Source organism: Oncorhynchus clarkii, chromosome 10 (genome assembly GCF_045791955.1).
Source record: "Oncorhynchus clarkii lewisi isolate Uvic-CL-2024 chromosome 10, UVic_Ocla_1.0, whole genome shotgun sequence".
NCBI lineage: Eukaryota > Metazoa > Chordata > Actinopteri > Salmoniformes > Salmonidae > Oncorhynchus > Oncorhynchus clarkii.
Window position 1 is genome coordinate 210,992 of NC_092156.1, and position 18,077 is coordinate 229,068.

An 18,077-nucleotide genomic window follows, 5' to 3' on the forward strand; every position below is an offset into this window, starting at 1 on the left:
TGTATATAATTCGTATCAGGTGTAAAGTGTGTGCGTGTGTGTATATAATGCGTATCAGGTGTAAAGTGTGTGTGTATATAATGCGTATCAGGTGTAAAGTGTGTGTGTGTGTGCGTGTATATAATGCGTATCAGGTGTAGTGTGTGTGTGTGTGTGTGTGTGTGTGTGTATATAATGCGTATCAGGTGTAAAGTGTGTGTGTGTGTGTATATAATGCGTATCAGGTGTAAAGTGTGTGTGTATATAATGCGTATCAGGTGTAAAGTGTGTGTGTGTGTGTGTGCGCGTGTGTATATCATGCGTATCAGGTGTAAAGTGTGTGTGTGTGTGTGTGTGTACGTGTATATAATGCGTATTAGGTGTAAAGTGTGTGTGCGTGTATATAATGCATATCAGGTGTAAAGTGTGTGTGTGTGTGTATATAATGCGTATCAGGTGTAAAGTGTGTGTAAATAATGTGTATCAGGTGTAAAGTGTGTGTGTGTGTGTGTATATATAATGCGTATCAGGTGTAAAGTGTGTGTGTGTGTATATAATTCGTATCAGGTGTAAAGTGTGTGCGTGTGTGTATATAATGCGTATCAGGTGTAAAGTGTGTGTGTATATAATGCGTATCAGGTGTCAAGTGTGTGTGCGTGTATATAATGCGTATCAGGTGTAAAGTGTGTGTGTGTGTGTGTGTGTGTGTATATAATGCGTATCAGGTGTAAAGTGTGTGTGTGTGTATATAATGCGTATCAGGTGTAAAGTGTGTGTGTATATAATGCGTATCAGGTGTAAAGTGTGTGTGTGTGTGCGTGTATATAATGCGTATCAGGTGTAAAGTGTGTGTTTGTGTGTGTGCGTGTATATAATGCGTATCAGGTGTAAAGTGTGTGTGCGTGTATATAATGCGTATCAGGTGTAAAGTGTGTGTGTGTGTGTATATAATGTGTATCAGGTGTAAAGTGTGTGTGTGTATATAATGCGTATCAGGTGTAAGTTTAAGGTGTGTGTGTATATACACTGACTATACCAAACATTAAGGACCTCTTCCTAATATTAATTAATAATATTGAGTTGCAACCCTCTTTTGCCCTCAGAACAGCCTCAATTTGTCGGGGCATGGAGTCTTCAAGGTGTCGAAAGCGTTCCACAGGGGACCATTCTTGGTACACACGTAAAACAGGTGAGCGTGAAAAACCCAGCAGCCTGGCACCTACTACCATACAACGTTCAAAGACAATTAAAGCTTGTGTCTTGCCCGTTCACCTTCTGAATGGAGCACATACACACTCCATGTCTCAACTGTCTCAAGGCTTAAAAATCCTTCTTTAACCTGTCTTAAGGTGTACCTGAATAGTTGCCATACTGCAGGATGTGTATAACATGTACATGGCGTGTGTAAGGTGTGTACCATGTGTATATTAAGGTCTGTGCACCTGAAGAATTGTCATACTGCAGGTCTACTGGAGCTCCGTTCCGACAGAGACCCATGAGGAACGGGCTGTTCTGGAGCTGAACCAGGGTGTCCATTCACAGACCGGTTAGACAGGCTAGATATACAGGTTATATAGTCTATATATATGGGTTAGAGAGTCTAGATATATGGATTATAGAGTCTAGATATACGGGTTATAGAGTCTAGATATATATATTATAGAGTCTAGATATAGCCTCTAGATCGAGTTTTTAGATTAAGTTCTGGATTCTTAATATAGATCTAGAGTTTGTAGAATTAGAAAAAAGGAAGGACCATTCTCCTCAGGGAGAGAGGGATGAGTAACCCAGGGCAGGGGAATACACACACACACACACACACACACACACACACACACACACACACACACACACACACACACACACACACACACACACACACAAAAAAAGTGATTTGCCTAACGTGTCCCAGCAGGCTTTTCTGCTAAGAATACAAAGCTACAGAGAAACAGAACATGATTAGATGGTGCTGTCTGTCTGTGATAGAAGAACAAATGCCATTTAGAAAACACTTTTATCCAAAGATACTTAAAGTTAAGCAAGCACCAAGCTCTACTAACGGAGCTACAAAGTACCGTCTGTCTGATACCACCAGAGTAGGCCACACCACTCTGTCCCCTCCTGATGGACTCCACAACGATTCACCTCTTCCCTGTAGACTGGTTTCACAGACTGCTAGAGCCTCACTCATGAACTAAAGCCCCGTTTCCTCCCTGTCCCCTGGTGTCACCGTCTCTCCCCTGGTCTTCACCGTCTCTCCCATTGCCTGGTCTCCCTTACACACCTCTGTCCCCTGGTCTCACCGTCTCCTGGTCTCCCTTATACCCTGACTACACCGCTCGTATTGCGTGCGCAAGCGTTGCAAAATAAATGTAGGAATCTATGTTATTCAAATATTGCACCCACACTGCTCACCAGCATATGCGTTGCCAAGGGCTAAAATAGAAGTCATTCCTATTTCTGACGCAGATCGCGCTGCAAGTCCTGCCTCTCCCATCTCCTCCTCATTGGTTAATAGAAGCAGGTACCCACGTGCCATCTCCTCATTGGTTATACCCACGTGGGTGATTGAAAGACCAACTTTGTTGCCGGTCGTCGTGGTAATACTATGAAAGTTTAGATGCCAACCACCATATAAGTTCAAGGATGAAAAAGCCTGGAAGGAGGAGATGACTAGAAACGATTCAGATTAATTGTCGGAGTAGAGGACCTTGTTTATTTTACCTGAAATGCACAACTCAGTGTTTATATCCCAGGACAAATTAGCTAGCAACAGCAAGCCAGCTAAATAGGACAAATTAGCTAGCAAATTCAAGCTAGCTAGCTAAATTGCCATACATGTTTAATGCTTTTCGACCTGTCAGAGTTTGTTTTAATATTTTAACCTGCGTGTCGTGATCGCGTTTGGTGTGGGGGGACAAAATACATTTATGCACGATGGCGCACGCGCGCAGCCGGTTTTGGGTTCCGTATTACACACCTCTGTCCCCTGTTCTCACCGTCTCTCCCCTTGTCTCACCATCTCTGTCCCCTGGTCTCACCATCTCTGTCCCCTGGTCTCACCATCTCTGTCCCCTGGTCTCACCGTCTCTGTCCCCTGGTCTCACCGTCTCTGTCCCCTGGTCTCACCGTCTCTGTCCCCTGGTCTCACCGTCTCTGTCCCCTGGTCTCACCGTCTCTGTCCCCTGGTCTCACCGTCTCTGTCCCCTGGTCTCACCGTCTCTGTCCCCTGGTCTCACCGTCTCTGTCCCCTGGTCTCACCGTCTCTGTCCCCTGGTCTCACCATCTCTGTCCCCTGGTCTCACCATCTCTGTCCCCTGGTCTCACCATCTCTGTCCCCTGGTCTCACCATCTCTGTCCCCTGGTCTCACCATCTCTGTCCCCTGGTCTCACCATCTCTCCCCTGGTCTCACCATCTCTCCCCTGGTCTCACCATCTCTCCCCTGGTCTCACAGTCTCTCCCCTGGTCTCACAGTCTCTCCCCTGGTCTCACAGTCTCTCCCCTGGTCTCACAGTCTCTCCCTTACACATATCTGTCCCCTGGTCTCACCGTCTCTCCCCTGGTCTCACCGTCTCTCCCCTGGTCTCCCCTACACATCTCTGTCCCCTGGTCTCACGGTTTCTTCCCTGTACCCTGGTCTCTCCCCGTCTCCAACCGACACCACTCTAAATGCATGGCTGTGTGTAATGGGGCTGAGATATGGGGTTTGGTGTTAATGTAAAACAAGATGAATATGAACAAAAACGCACGCTCACCTGCTCATCCCCACACACACACACACACACACACACACACACACACACACACACACACACACACACCCCTGGGCATGGCGGGTCAGCCCTCTCCCCCCGATTGGAACATCCCTCCTGGGGGACTTTAGGTCTCCATGACAGAAGAGATTAACCAGGTATAAGGAAATAAAGATGTCTGTCTGAGGGGAATAAAAGGTTGTCCTCCTTCACGGACACTGATGACACCTGTAGGAGAGAGAAAAGTCACATTAAAAGGGGCAATCTGCAGTTTCTACATCCATTTCTAGACTTCTACATGAACGATACATACTCATTGATTCATAATTTATAGATGCCTCATGAGCTTAGTTCAACTATCATACTTCATCAGAACCCAAAATATAAACTTGTTTTATATGTACACAAATACTGTATAGCTTCAACAGCATGGATATCATAAACTAGGTTTCCAATTGGTGACAGTTCTTCAAGCGGATATTTTAAAAAGCTTGGAGTGATTACATAGTGCACACCAAATGTACTTTTGCTTAAATCCTGATAGCTTTGTCACAAACTAAATAGCAAATATGTCTACTCTGGTCTGGACACGTGCGCTCAAGCCAACAGCTCACAGATAAGGTTAGGGTAGGGTATAAGGGTAGGTAGGTTAGTCTACATGATGACATTAATATTGATTAAAGAACCATATTTATATTTGTCAAGAACAGTCAAACATCGATCATCATGTCACCAGAATAAGGCACATTCACCACCCTGTGAAGTTCATCATTTATTTCACCTGTTGCCTAATAAACTGCATAATTTCCTGAGTCATACTGGGAGGACCACACAACATATCATCACGTAACTCCAAATTTAGTTAGCGATACAGTAACCATCACATCTATTTGTGCATAAAAGGCGTTTTTATACAATTGTACCGAAACTTCCTGTTTCCATTACAGCTGACTTCCAAGATGGCGTAGCAGTTCAGACGTCTTTGTCTTCATATTGTCCCGTGTTTACATATTTTTTCCCCCCTTCCTTTTTCCTTTGTATATATTTTTTTATCTCAATTTCATCATACTCTCCTGCAACTCGCCTCACCCAATGTGGTACGGATCTGCTAATTTTAATACTTTAGAACTGGAACCGCCAACAGAAGCTAGCCAGCTGACTAGCTACTAGCTAATAGTCAGTTAGCCACGGCTAGCGGTCATCAGCTGACCTTAGCCTGATCAACTCCTTCCAGTCTGCACAGCGCGTTTCGACCCAGAACATACCGGACTGCTCTTTCTCCATCTCTGGTTTCCTACTGCAAGCTCTGAACCTTTTCACCTGGATCATCACAGCTAGCTAGCTGCCCCGCCGATTCTACCACGACTGGTCTACCGACATAACCCGCCCGAGGGATGTCAACAGGCTCCGCCGTCGCGAAGTCCCCTGAAGGCCTATCCGCTAGCCTACTAGCTGCGGCCCGCTAGCTGTCTAGAGCATATCGGACTGCTTGCTGAAGAGGACCATCAGCCAATTTCTTGGGCTACAATACCTATTTTGCCAATTGGCCTGGACCCTTTTACTGCCTACACGGAGCCCTGCTGATCCAACACAACTGGTCTGCCGACGTAACCGTCCGAAGTGGCTACAACAGACTTCTTCTGTCGCAACGTCCCCCCTAAGGCCCGTCTGCTAGCTGTCTGAATTGCCGTGTCTCCAGGTCGCCAAGCTACTCACTGGTCCCTATGATCACTTGGCTACGTATGCCTCTCCCTAATGTCAATATGCCTTGTCCATAACTGTTTTGGTTAGTGATTATTGTCTTATTTCACTGTAAAGACTGCTCAATATGCCTTAGCTAGCACTTTTGTTTCACCTCTCACACATGCAGTGACTTCACCTGGTTTAAATGATGCCTCTAGAGACAATATCTCTCTCATCGTCACTCAACGCCAGGTTTACCTCCACTGTATTCACATCCTACCATACCCTTCTCTGTACATTATACCTTGAATTGATTTTTTCCATGCCCAGAAACCTGTTCCTTTTATTCTCTGTTCCAAACGCACTACATGACCAGTTCATATAGCCTTTAGCCGTACCCTTATCCTACTCCTCCTTTGTTCCTCTGGTGATGTAGAGGTGAATCCAGGCCCTGCAGTGCCTAGCTCCACTCCTATTCCCCATGCGCTCTCATTTGTTGACTTCTGTAACCGTAAAAGCCTTGGTTTCATGCATGTTAACATTAGAAGCCTCCTCCCTAACTTTGTTTTACTCATTGCATTAGCACACTCTGCCAACCCGGATGTCCTAGTCGTGTCTGAATCCTGGCTTAGGAAGGCCGGCAAAAATCCTGAAATTTCCAACCCCAATTACAACACTTTCCGACAAGATAGAACTGCCAAGGGGGGAGGAGTTGCAATCTACTGCAGAGACAGCCTGCAGAGTTTTGTCATACTATCCAGGTCTGTGCCCAAACAATTTGAGCTTCTACTTCTAAAAATGCACTTCACCGTTGCCGCATGCTATAGACCACCTTCTGCACCCAGCTGTGCCTTGGACACCATATGTGAATTGAATGCCCCCCATCTATCTTCAGAGCTCGTACTGTTAAGTGACCTAAACTGGGACATGCTTAACACCCCGGCCGTCCTACAATCTCCACTAGATGCTCTCAATCTCACACAAATGATCAATGGACCTACCATGTACAACCCCAAATCTGTAAACACGGGCACCCTCATAGATATCATCCTGACCAACCTGCCCTCTAAATACACCTCCGATATCTTCAACCAGGATCTCAACTGCCTCATTGCCTGCATCCGTAATGGGTCTACGGTCAAACAACCACCCCTCATCACTGTCAAACGCTCCCAAAAACACTTCAGCGAGCAGGCCTTTCTAATCGACCTGGGTATCTTGGAATGACATTGACCTAATTCCGTCAGTAGAGGATGCCTGATTGCTCTTCAAAAGTGCTTTCCTCACCATCTTAAATATACATGCCCCATTCAAAAAATGTAGAACCAGGAACAGATATAGCCCTTGGTTCACTCCAGTTCTGTCTGCCATTGACCAGCACAAAAACATCTTGTGGCGCACTGCATTAGCATTGAATAGCCCCAGCGATATTCAACTTTTCAAGGAAGTTAGGAACCAATATACACAGGCAGTCAGGAAAGGAAAGGCTAGCTTTTTCAAACATAAATTTGCATCCTGCAGCACAAACTTCAAAACATTTCTGGGACATTATAAAGTCCATGGACAATAAGAGCACCTCCTCCCAGCTGCCCACCGCACTAAGACTAGGAAACACTGTCACCACCGATAAATTCACGATAATTGAGAATTTCAATAAGGATTTTTCTACAGCTGGCCATGCTTTCCACCTGGCTACCCCTACTCTGGTCAACAGCCCTGCACCCCCCACAGCAACTTGCCCAAACCCATTTCTCCTTCACCCAAAATCCAGATAGCTGATGTTCTGAAAGAGTTGCAAAATCTCCTTGGGTAGACAATCTGGACCCGCTCTTTCTAAAATTATTGTGCAACCCCTATTACTGGCCTGTTCAACCTCTCTTTCGCATCATCTAAGATCTCTAAAGACTGGAAGGCTTCTGCGGTCATCCCCCTCTTCAAAGGGGGAGACACCCTGGACCCAAACTGTTACAGACCTATATCTATCCTACCCTGACAATCTAAGGTCTTTTAAAGCCAAGTTAACAAACAGATCACTGACCATTTCGAATTCCACCGTACCTTCTCTGATATGCAATCTGGTTTCCAGGCTGGTCATGGGTGCAGCTCAGCCACGCTCAAGGTCCTAAACGATATTATAACCGCCATTGATAAAAGACAATATTGTGCTGCCGTCTTCATCAACCTGGCCAAGGCTTTCGACTCTGTCAATCACCACATTCTTATCGGCAAACTAAACAGCCTTGGTTTCTCAAACAACTGCCTCGTCTGGTTCACCAACTACTTCTCAGACAGAGTTCAGCGTGTCAAATCAGAGGGCCTGTTGTCCGGACCTCTGGCAGTCTCTATGGGGGTAACACAGGGTTCAATTCTCGGGCTGACTCTCTTCTCTGCATATATAAATCAATGATGTCGCTCTCGCTGCTGGTGATTCTCTGATCCACCTCTATGCAGACGATACCATTCTGTATACTTCTGGCCCTTCTTTGGACACTTAACAAACCTCCAGACGAGCTTCAAGGGTAGCCTAGTGGTTAGAGCGTTGGACTAGTAACCAAAAGGTTGCAAGTTCAAATCCCGAGCTGACACGGTACAAATCTGTCGTTCTGCCCCTGAACAGGCAGTTAACCCACTGTTCCTAGGCTGTCATTGAAAATAAGAATTTGTTCTTAACTGACTTGCCTAGTTAAATAAAGGTTAAAAAATATATTTAAAAAATACAACTCTCCTTCCGTAGCCTCCAACTGCTCTTAAATGTAAATAAAACTAAATGCATGCTCTACAACCGATCGCTGCCCGCACCTGCCTGCCCGTCCAGCATCACTACTCTGGACAGTTCTGACTTAGAATTTGTGGACAATAACAAATACCTAGGTGTCTGGTTAGACTGTAAACTCTCCTTCCAGACTCACATTAAGCATCTCCAATCCAAAATTAAATCTTGAATTGGCTTCCTATTTCACAACAAAGCATCCTACACTCATGCTGCCAAACATACCCTCGTAAAACTGACCATCCTACCGATCCTTGACTTCGGCGATGTCATTTTAAAAAAATAGCCTCCAACACTCTACTCAGCAAACTGGATGCAGTCTATCACAGTGCCATCCGCTTTGAAACCAAAGCCCCATATACTACCCACCACTGCGACGTGCATGCTCTCGTTGGCTGGCCCTCGCTTCATATTCGTCGCCAAACCCACTGGCTCCAGGTCATCTGGAGGTCTTTGCTAGGTAAAGCTCTGCCTTATCTCAGCTCACTGGTCACCAGAGCAGCACCCACCTGTAGCACGCGCTCCAGCAGGTATTTGTCACTTGTCACCCCCAAAGCCTATTCCTAATTTGGCCGCCATTCCTTCCAGTCCTCTGCTGCCAATGACTGGAACAAATTGCAAAAATCACTGAAGCTGGAGACTCATATCTCCCTCACTAACTTTAAGCATCAGCTGTCAAAGCAAAAAAAAAAAAAAATATCCTTTGCACCCCAGTATCTCTACATGCACATTCATCTTCTGCACATCTATCACTCCAATGTTTACTTGCTAAATTGTAATTACTTCCCCACTACGGCCTATTTATTGCCTACCTCCCTAATCTTACCTTATTTGCACACACTGTATATAGATTGTATTTCCTATTGTGTTATTGACTGTACATTTGTTTATTCCATGTGTAACTCTGTTGTTGTTTGTGTCGCACTGCTTTGCTTTATCTTGGCCAGGTCGCAGTTGTAAATAAGAACTTGTTCTCAAATTGGCCTACCTGGTTAAATAAAAGGTGAAATAAAAAATATAACAGCTGTCATGATTAGATTAAAAAATATATATATACGGTATGACTTTACTTAGATAAAAACTGTGGATGGAAACATGGTTAGTGTTGGTTAGTCCATGTATCCACAGCTCTGTCCATGAATTTGAGAGTGGTTACATTTCTACAGCCCCATCTCTCAGCAGTTTACCAAATCAGTCGGGGAATGTTGCTTTGTTATTGTTTGAACTACAGATTGCCGTTTTAATAGACTATAGCCAAGTTTAGGCCTACTGGTTGATTCCCTTGTGATAATTAACTCAAAACAGCAGCAGGTGTGGCGGAAGAGAGAAGGCCAAGATGGTGGCTTGAAAAGACGCTTTTTATCGAGCAGCGCACCAAACGAGTTTCCAGTCATTCCTATTATTGGTTGTGTTAAGAACTTCCCTCTGTGACTGGAATGAGAAGTGGATAATTTATTTCGGAATGTCCATGCGAAATCGTAACAAAAAGAGTAAGGAAGAAGCTAGCTGTTCTATTGCTAATCAACAAGAGAGGAACGTGCTTATAGACAACTGCCATAACTACGCTTGCCCTTATATTTATTTAACCTTTATTTAACCAGGTAGGCTAGTTGAGAACAAGTTCTCATTTACAACTGTGACCTGGCCAAGATAAAGCATAGTGTGAACAGACAACACAGAGTTACACATGGAGTAAACAATAATAAAGTCAATAACACAGTAGAAAAATGAAAAGGAAAAAAAAAATAGTCAATATACATTGTGTGCAAAAGGCATGAGGAGGTAGGCGAATAATTACAATTCAGCAGATTAACACTGGAGTGATAAATGATCAGATGGTCATGTGCAGGTAGAGATACTGGTGTGCAAAAGAACAGAAAAGTAAATAAATAAAAACAGTATGGGGATGAGGTAGGTAAATTGGGTGGGCTATTTAACGATAGACTATGTACAGCTGCAGCGATCGGTTAGCTGCTCAGATAGCAGATGTTTAAAGTTGGTGAGGGAGATAAGTCTCCAACTTCAGCGATTTTTGCAATTCGTTCCAGTCACAGGACCCAGAGAACTGGAAGGAAATGCGGCCAAATGAGGTGTTGGCTTTAGGGATGATCAGTGAGATACACCTGCTGGAGCGCGTGCTACGGGTGGGTGTTGCCATCGTGACCAGTGAACTGAGATAAGGCGGAGCGTTACCTAGCCTAGCATAGACTTGTAGATGACCTGGAGCCAGTGGGTCTGGCGACGAATATGTAGCGAGGGCCAGCCGACTAGAGCATACAGGTCGCAGTGGTGGGTGGTATAAGGTGCTTTAGTAACAAAACGGATGGCACTGTGAAACTGCATCCAGGTTGCTGAGTAGAGTATTGGAAGCTATTTTGTAGATGACATCGCCGAAGATGAGGATCGGTAGGATAGTCAGTTTTACGAGGGTAAGTTTGGCGGCGTGAGTGAAGGAGGCTTTGTTTCGAAATAGAAAGCCGATTCTAGATTTGATTTTGGATGGGAGATGTTTGATATGCGTCTGGAAGGAGAGTTTACAGTCTAGCTAGGTACTTATAGATGTCCACATATTCTAGGTCGGAACCATCGAGGGTGGTGATGCTAGTCGGGTGCAGGCAGCGAACGGTTGAAAAGCATGCATTTGGTTTTACTAGCGTTTAAGAGCAGTTGGAGGCCACGGAAGGAGTGTTGTATGGCATTGAAGCTCGTTTGGAGGTTAGATAGCACAGTGTCCAAGGAAGGGCCAGAAGTATACAGAATGGTGTCGTCTGCGTAGAGGTGGATCAGGGAATCGCCTGCAGCAAGAGGAACATCATTGATATATACAGAGAAAAGAGAAAATTGAACCCTGTGGCACCCCCATAGAGACTGCCAGAGGACCGGACAACATGCCCTCCGATTTGACACACTGAACTCTGTCTGCAAAGTAGTTGGAGAAGCAGGCAAGACAGTCATTAGAAAATCAGAGGCTACTGAGTCTGCCGTTAAGAATATGGTGATTGACAGAGTCAAAAGCCTTGGCCAGGTCGATGAAGACGGCTGCACAGTACTGTCTTTTATCGATGGCGGTTATGATATCATTTAGTACCTTTAGCGTGGCTGAGGTTCACCCGTGACCGGCTCGGAAACCAGATTGCACAGCGGAGAAGGAACGGTAGGATTCGAGATGGTCAGTGATCTGTTTGTTGACTTGGCTTTCGAAGACCTTAGATAGGCAGGGCAGGATAGATATAGGTCTGTAACAGTTTGGGTCCAGGGTGTCTCCCCCTTTGAAGAGGGGGATGACCGCGGCAGCTTTCCAGTCCTTGGGGATCTCAGACGGTATGAAAGAGAGGTTGAACAGGCTGGTAATAGGGGTTGCGACAATGGCGTCGGATAGTTTCAGAAATAGAGGGTCCAGATTGTCAAGCCCAGCTGATTTGTACGGGTCCAGGTTTTGCAGCTCTTTCAGAAAATCTGCTATCTGGATTTGGGTAAAGGAGAAATTGGGGAGGCTTGGGCGAGTTGCTGCTGGGGGGGCGGCGCTTTTGGCCGAGGTTGGAGTAGCCAGGAGGAAGGCATGGCCAGCCGTTGAGAAATGCTTGTTGAAGTTTTCGATTACCATGGATTTATCGGTGGTGACCGTGTTACCTAGCCACAGTGCAGTGGGCAGCTGGGAGGAGGTGCTCTTATTCTCCATGGACTTTACAGTGTCCCAGAACTTTTTGGAGTTAGAGCTACAGGATGCAAATTTCTGCTTGAGAAAGCTGGCCTTTGCTTTCCTGACTGACTGCGTGTATTGGTTCCTGACTTCCCTGAACAGTTGCATATCGCGGGGACTATTCGATGTTATTGCAGGCCGCCACAGGATGTTTTTGTGCTGGTTGAGGGCAGTCAGGTCTGGAGTGAACCAGGGGATATATATGTTCTTAGTTCTGCATTTTTTGAACGGAGCATGCTTATCTAAGATGGTGAGGAAGTTACTTTTAAAGAATGACCAGGCATCCTCTGACGAGATGAGGTCAATATCCTTCCAGGATACCCGGGCCAGGTCAATTAGAAAGGCCTGCTCGCAGAGGTGTTTTAAGGAGCGTTTGACAGTGATTAGGGGTGGTCGTTTGACTGCGGACCCATAGCGGATACACGCAGCGGAGGTGTATTTGGAGGGCCAGTTGGTCAGGATAACGTCTATGAGGGTGCCCTTGTTTACAGATTTAGGGTTGTACCTGGTGGGTTCCTTGATGATTCGTGTGAGATTGAGGGCATCTAGCTTAGATTGTAGGACTGCCGGGGTGTTAAGCATATCCCAGTTTAGGTCACCTAACAGAACAAACTCTGAAGCTAGATGGGGGGCAATCAATTCACAAATGGTGTCCAGGGCACAGCTGGGAGCTGAGGGGGGTCGGTAGCAGGCGGCAACAGTGAGAGAATTATTTCTGGAGAGATTAATTTTTAAAATTAGAAGTTCGAACTGTTTGGGTATGGACCTGGAAAGTATGACATTACTTTGCAGGCTAACTCCTCCCCCTTTGGCAGTTCTATCTTGACAGAAAATGTTATAGTTGGGTATGGAAATCTCAGAATTTTTGGTGGCCTTCCTAAGCCTTCCTAAAATCACAACCCCATGTGCAGTTGCAAACCGTGCAAACCTGGCTTTTTTATGGCAGTTTTGGAGCAGTGGCTTCTTCCTTGCTGAGCGGCCTTTCAGGTTATGTTTGAAACAGTATTAGCGCACACCCAGCTAACTAGCTAGCCATTGGTTACACCAGCCATTAGGCTGATAGGCTTGAAGTCATAAACAGCGCTGTGCTTGCGAAGAGCTGCTGGCAAAACGCACGAAAGTGCTGTTTGAATGAATGATTACGGGCATGCTGCTGCTCAGTCAGACTGCTCTATCAAATCAGACTTAATTATAACATAATAACACACAGAAATACGAGCCTTTGGTCATTAATATGATCGAATCCGGAAACTATCATTTCAAAAACAAAACGTTTATTATTTCAGTGAAATACGGAACCGTTCGGTATTTTATCTAACGGGTGGCATCCCTAAATCTAAATATTCTTGTGACATTGCACAACCTTCAATGTATGTCATAATTACGTAAAATTCTGTCAAATTAGTTCACAATGAGCCAGGCAGCCCAAACTGTTGCATATACCCTGACTCTGCATGCAATGAACGCAAGAGAAATGACAATTTCACCTGGTTAATATTGCCTGCTAAACTGGATTAGTAGTTATAACTAGGGATTATGATTGATTGTTTTTTTTTTATAAGATAAGTTTAATGCTATCTAGCAATTTACCTTGGCTTCTACTGCATTCGCGTAACAGGCAGGCTACTCGTGGAGTGCAATGGTTAGAGCGTTGGACTAGTTAACTGTGCGGTGTGCAAGATTGGAACCCCTGAGCTGACAAGGTAAAAATCTGTCGTTCTGCCCCTGAACAAGGCAGTTAACCCACAGTTCCTAGGCTGTCATTGAAAATAAGAATGTGTTCTTAACTGACTTGCCTAGTTAAATAAAGGTATAAAAAAAATATATATATATATATATATGTTTTTTTTAATTATCGGAAATCGGCGCCCAAAAATTCTGATTTCTGATTGTTATGAAAACTTGAAATCGGCCCTAATGAATCAGCCATTCCGATTAAATCGGTCGACCTCTAGTATCTTCACAAGGTCCTTTGCTGTTGTACTGGGATTGATTTGCACTTTTCGCACCAAAGTATGTTCATCTCTTGGAGACACAACACATCGCCTTCCTGAGTGGTATGATGACTGCGTGGTCCTATGGTGTTTATTCTTGCGTACTATTGTTTGTACAGATGAACGTGGTACCTTAAGGCGTTTGGAAATTGCTCCCAAGGATGAACCAGACTTGTGGAGGTCTACAATTTTTTTTCTGAGGTCTTGGCTGATTTATTTTGATTTTCCCATGATGTGAAGCAAAGAAGCACTGAGTTTGAAGGTAGGCCTTGAAATACATCTACAGGTACACCTCCAATTGACTCAAATGATGTCAATTAGCCTATCAGAAGCTTCAAAAGCCATGACATCATTTTCTGGAATTTTCCAAGCTGTTTAAAAGCACAGTCAACTTAGTGTAGGTAAACTTCTGACCCACTGGATTTGTGATACAGTATCTCACTGATCATCCCTAAAGCCAACACCTCATTTGGCCGCCTTTCGTTCCAGTTCTCTGCTGCCTGTGATTGGAACGAATTGCAAAAATCGCTGAAGTTGGAGACTTTTATCTCCCTCACCAACTTCAAACATCTGCTATCTGAGCAGCTAACCGATCGCTGCAGCTGTACATAGTCTATTGGTAAATAGCCCACCCATTTTCACCTACCTCATCCCCATACTGTTTTTATTTATTTATTTTTCTGCTCTTTTGCACACCAATATCTCTACCTTTACATAACCATCTGATCATTTATCACTCCAGTGTTAATCTGCATAATTGTAATTATTTGCCTACCTTCTCATGCCTTTTGCACACAATGTATATATAGACTCCCCTTTTTTCTACTGTGTTATTGACTTGTTAATTGTTTACTCCATGTGTAACTCTGTGTTGTCTGTTCACACTGCTATGCCTTATCTTGGCCAGGTCGCAGTTGCAAATGAGAACTTGTTCTCAACTAGCCTACCTGGTTAAATAAAGGTGAAATAAAAAAAAAATAAAAAAAATAAAATAAAAAACAATCTGTCTGTATACAATTGTTGGAAAAAATACTTGTGTCAGGCACAAAGTAGATGTCCTAACCGACTTGCCAAAACTATAGTTTTTTTTTAAAGAAATTTGTGGAGTGGTAAAAAAAATAGTTTTAATGACTCCAACCTAAGTGTATGTAAACTTCCTACTGGATACAATTATTGATGAAACACAGTCTGGCTTAATGAGGAACAGACACATTTCTAACAATAAAAGACTAGCACTAGACATACTTGACTACTCAGACCTGATAACAGAGGATAGCTTCATATTATTTTTATTGACTACTCAGACCTGCTAACTGAGGATAGCTTCGTATTATTTTTATTGACTACTCAGACCTGATAACAGAGGATAGCTTCGTATTATTTTTATTGACTACTCAGACCTGATAACAGAGGATAGCTTCGTATTATTTTTATTGACTACTCAGACCTGCTAACTGAGGATAGCTTCGTATTATTTTTATTGACTACTCAGACCTGATAACAGAGGATAGCTTCGTATTATTTTTATTGACTACTCAGACCTGATAACAGAGGATAGCTTCGTATTATTTTTATTGACTACTCAGACCTGCTAACTGAGGATAGCTTCGTATTATTTTTATTGACTACTCAGACCTGATAACAGAGGATAGCTTCGTATTATTTTTATTGACTACTCAGACCTGCTAACTGAGGATAGCTTCATATTATTTTTATAAAGCATTTGACACAGTGGAGCATCAGTTCCTCTTCAACTCCCTTGAGACATTTGGCTTCGGGGATTTTTTCTGTAAGGCAATTAAAACTCTCAATACGAATGGTAACAGCTCTATCAAACTAAATATGGCCCCTCACTTAGATTTGAGTTGAAGAGAGTAATTAGGCAAGGTTGTCCTATCTCACGTGTCTATTTTTATTAATCCCCCAACTTCTTACAAATTCTATTTAAAAAAAAAGTCCTGTACAAGATATTAGCCGGTAAAGAAATTATAATAAGCCAGCTGGCTGACATTACTACATGTTTTTTGAAAGACACTAGTCAGATTGCCATATTGAAATCATGGCTGTCAAAGATTGTGTGACACCCTCACATTATGTTATTCCAGTGAAAGAAGAACTTACATATTTAGGTATAACCATTACAAAGGATCAGAAGTCTAGAGTCCTAATAACCAAGGCTGAGAGTATCTCTAGACTAGCATATGCCGCTCTATCTTTATATCTTGAAGGTAAAATAAGCAAGGAGATAGTTGAAAAGCATCTGGTCTTTCTGTGGAGAAACCGTACCCATTACAGTAGAAAAACTGTTGTAATGAACACTTATGAGAATGGTGGGCTGAATTTTCTGGACTTTACTACCTTAAATACTTACAAGATCAATTGGATAAAACAATTCCTAAGCAGACCCACTTCTATGTGGAACTGTATTCCTCATCATGTCTTCTCAACAACTTTATATTGTATTGACAAAGTTCCAGTGAAACTCTGTTTTTCATTGGCAGGTTCTCTTGTAATGGTCCTTAATTTATAAGCATAATTTTTCTCCACACAGATATTATATATGGAATAATCGTGACATATTGTATAAAAATACCTCTTCGTTTTTAGAATATTGGTTCTGAAATAATATCCTATTGGTGAGCCAACTGGTAAATGCAGAGGGTCTTTTACTTCATTATAAGGAATTCTTATCATTTTACAAGATCCCTGTAACACCTAAAGATGTTGCAATTGTTTTAGAGCTATAGGAACCTTGTTTCAACAGGATGTTGTATCTATCTATACCTTATGTCATGCCTTATTGGAACACTTTTATTGATAATATCTGTTGGGAAAATGTTTGGATGTTGCTACACACATACCTACTTGTTAACAAAATTAAGGACGTTTATTTTAAAATTATTCACAAATATTATCCTGCCAATCACTATATGAAAAAGAAGAAAAAAGAACATATATTCAAATTGTACCTTTTGTAATGACCACCCAGAAACAGTGTTGCATTTTTTGGGCATTGTATTCATATAAGGAATCTGTGGCAAGACATTAGTAGATTTATATTTGAACACATTTATTAATATTTTACACTATTGTGGAGAGATGCACTACTTGGATTCTTTACCTACGATTGAAATAAGTTGAAACAATTATGTAATTGATTATATTATTCTTTTGCCCAAATTTCGTTTCACAAATATAAATTTACAAACAAAACACCACCTTTTATTAACTTGCAAAAATAATATTTATTTTAAGACAATTAAATACTCTGGCAACTAAAAAAATCTGTTAAAATAATAAACGTGTGTATGAGGTCCTTGTGCAATGTGATATTTTACCCCCGAGCCAAAATGTCCTTTGTATATTCTTTATACACACACACACACACTTGTGTTCCACATGTACTTTTTGTATTGATTTGTAGATAAAAAATCAATTTAAAAAGTGAAATAAATAACACTTCTTGATTTTGAATAGGAGGAAATGGATCAGTCATAAACAAGGACACATGCACAGCGAAAATGTTCAATTATCGTTTATATACAGTGTTACCTCCGTTGGGTTAAGTTGCCAACATGCACACTATCATGTTGACTTTTCTGAAATGGCAGCTAGTTACAGTCAGTTAACGTAAACTACGTAACTCAAACCGCTAGGCTCAAAATGGCAGAGGATACGGCGCAAGTCATAAAAAACAGTAGTATGGCCATATTGCGTTATGCAACGATTTTATTTACGTGATGAACTTCATGGGCTGCTGGAATTAGACCTTTTAAATGTGGTGCTTTTTAAAAAAAAATTGTCTGAGATGGTGACACATTTAATAAAACGAATGTTGCTAGTTAGATGGTGTCTGTAAATTGCGTCATCTGTTGTCATCCATAGCGGACACCTGAACGTGTAGCTAGAAAACATTACAACAAGACAGAGGTCAGAAAGAGAAGGAGAACCCTTGTGTCGTATGCCTAACGATACAACCGTAAAGGCCCTGTTCTACCAGGTTACAACTCACCCTTGGAGACGTCTGCCCTGCCGAGTCTGGTCTGGAAAAATCCCCTACTGTATGTCTGCGGTTGGCTATTCAGGGGCGTTTTCATTACGCCAATTATGTGGCATAACATTCAGGATACGAAACAGGGATGGACCTTCCTGAATTTGTCCAATAGAAACTCTCGTTTTGCTCTGTTCGCTTCTGTGG

At 42.9% G+C, this 18,077-nt stretch overlaps 1 protein-coding gene across 9 annotated transcripts in view; it reads right to left on the bottom strand.

The window, feature by feature from the left end:
• LOC139417895 (inhibitor of apoptosis protein-like) overlaps nucleotides 1-18,077 on the bottom strand; it is a 77,515-nt gene extending 59,438 nt beyond the window's left edge. For 3 of the 9 annotated variants that reach the window (XM_071166880.1, XM_071166872.1, XM_071166874.1), the window contains exon 1: nucleotides 1,422-1,835. In XM_071166880.1, the coding sequence (XP_071022981.1) occupies nucleotides 1,422-1,515 (94 nt within the window). In that variant the 5' untranslated portion in view covers nucleotides 1,516-1,835. Of the gene's footprint in view, nucleotides 1-1,421; nucleotides 2,818-3,735; nucleotides 3,961-17,891 lie in introns of those variants that run through there. The other 6 variants (XM_071166879.1, XM_071166871.1, XM_071166875.1 and 3 more) reach the window with 3 other exon arrangements.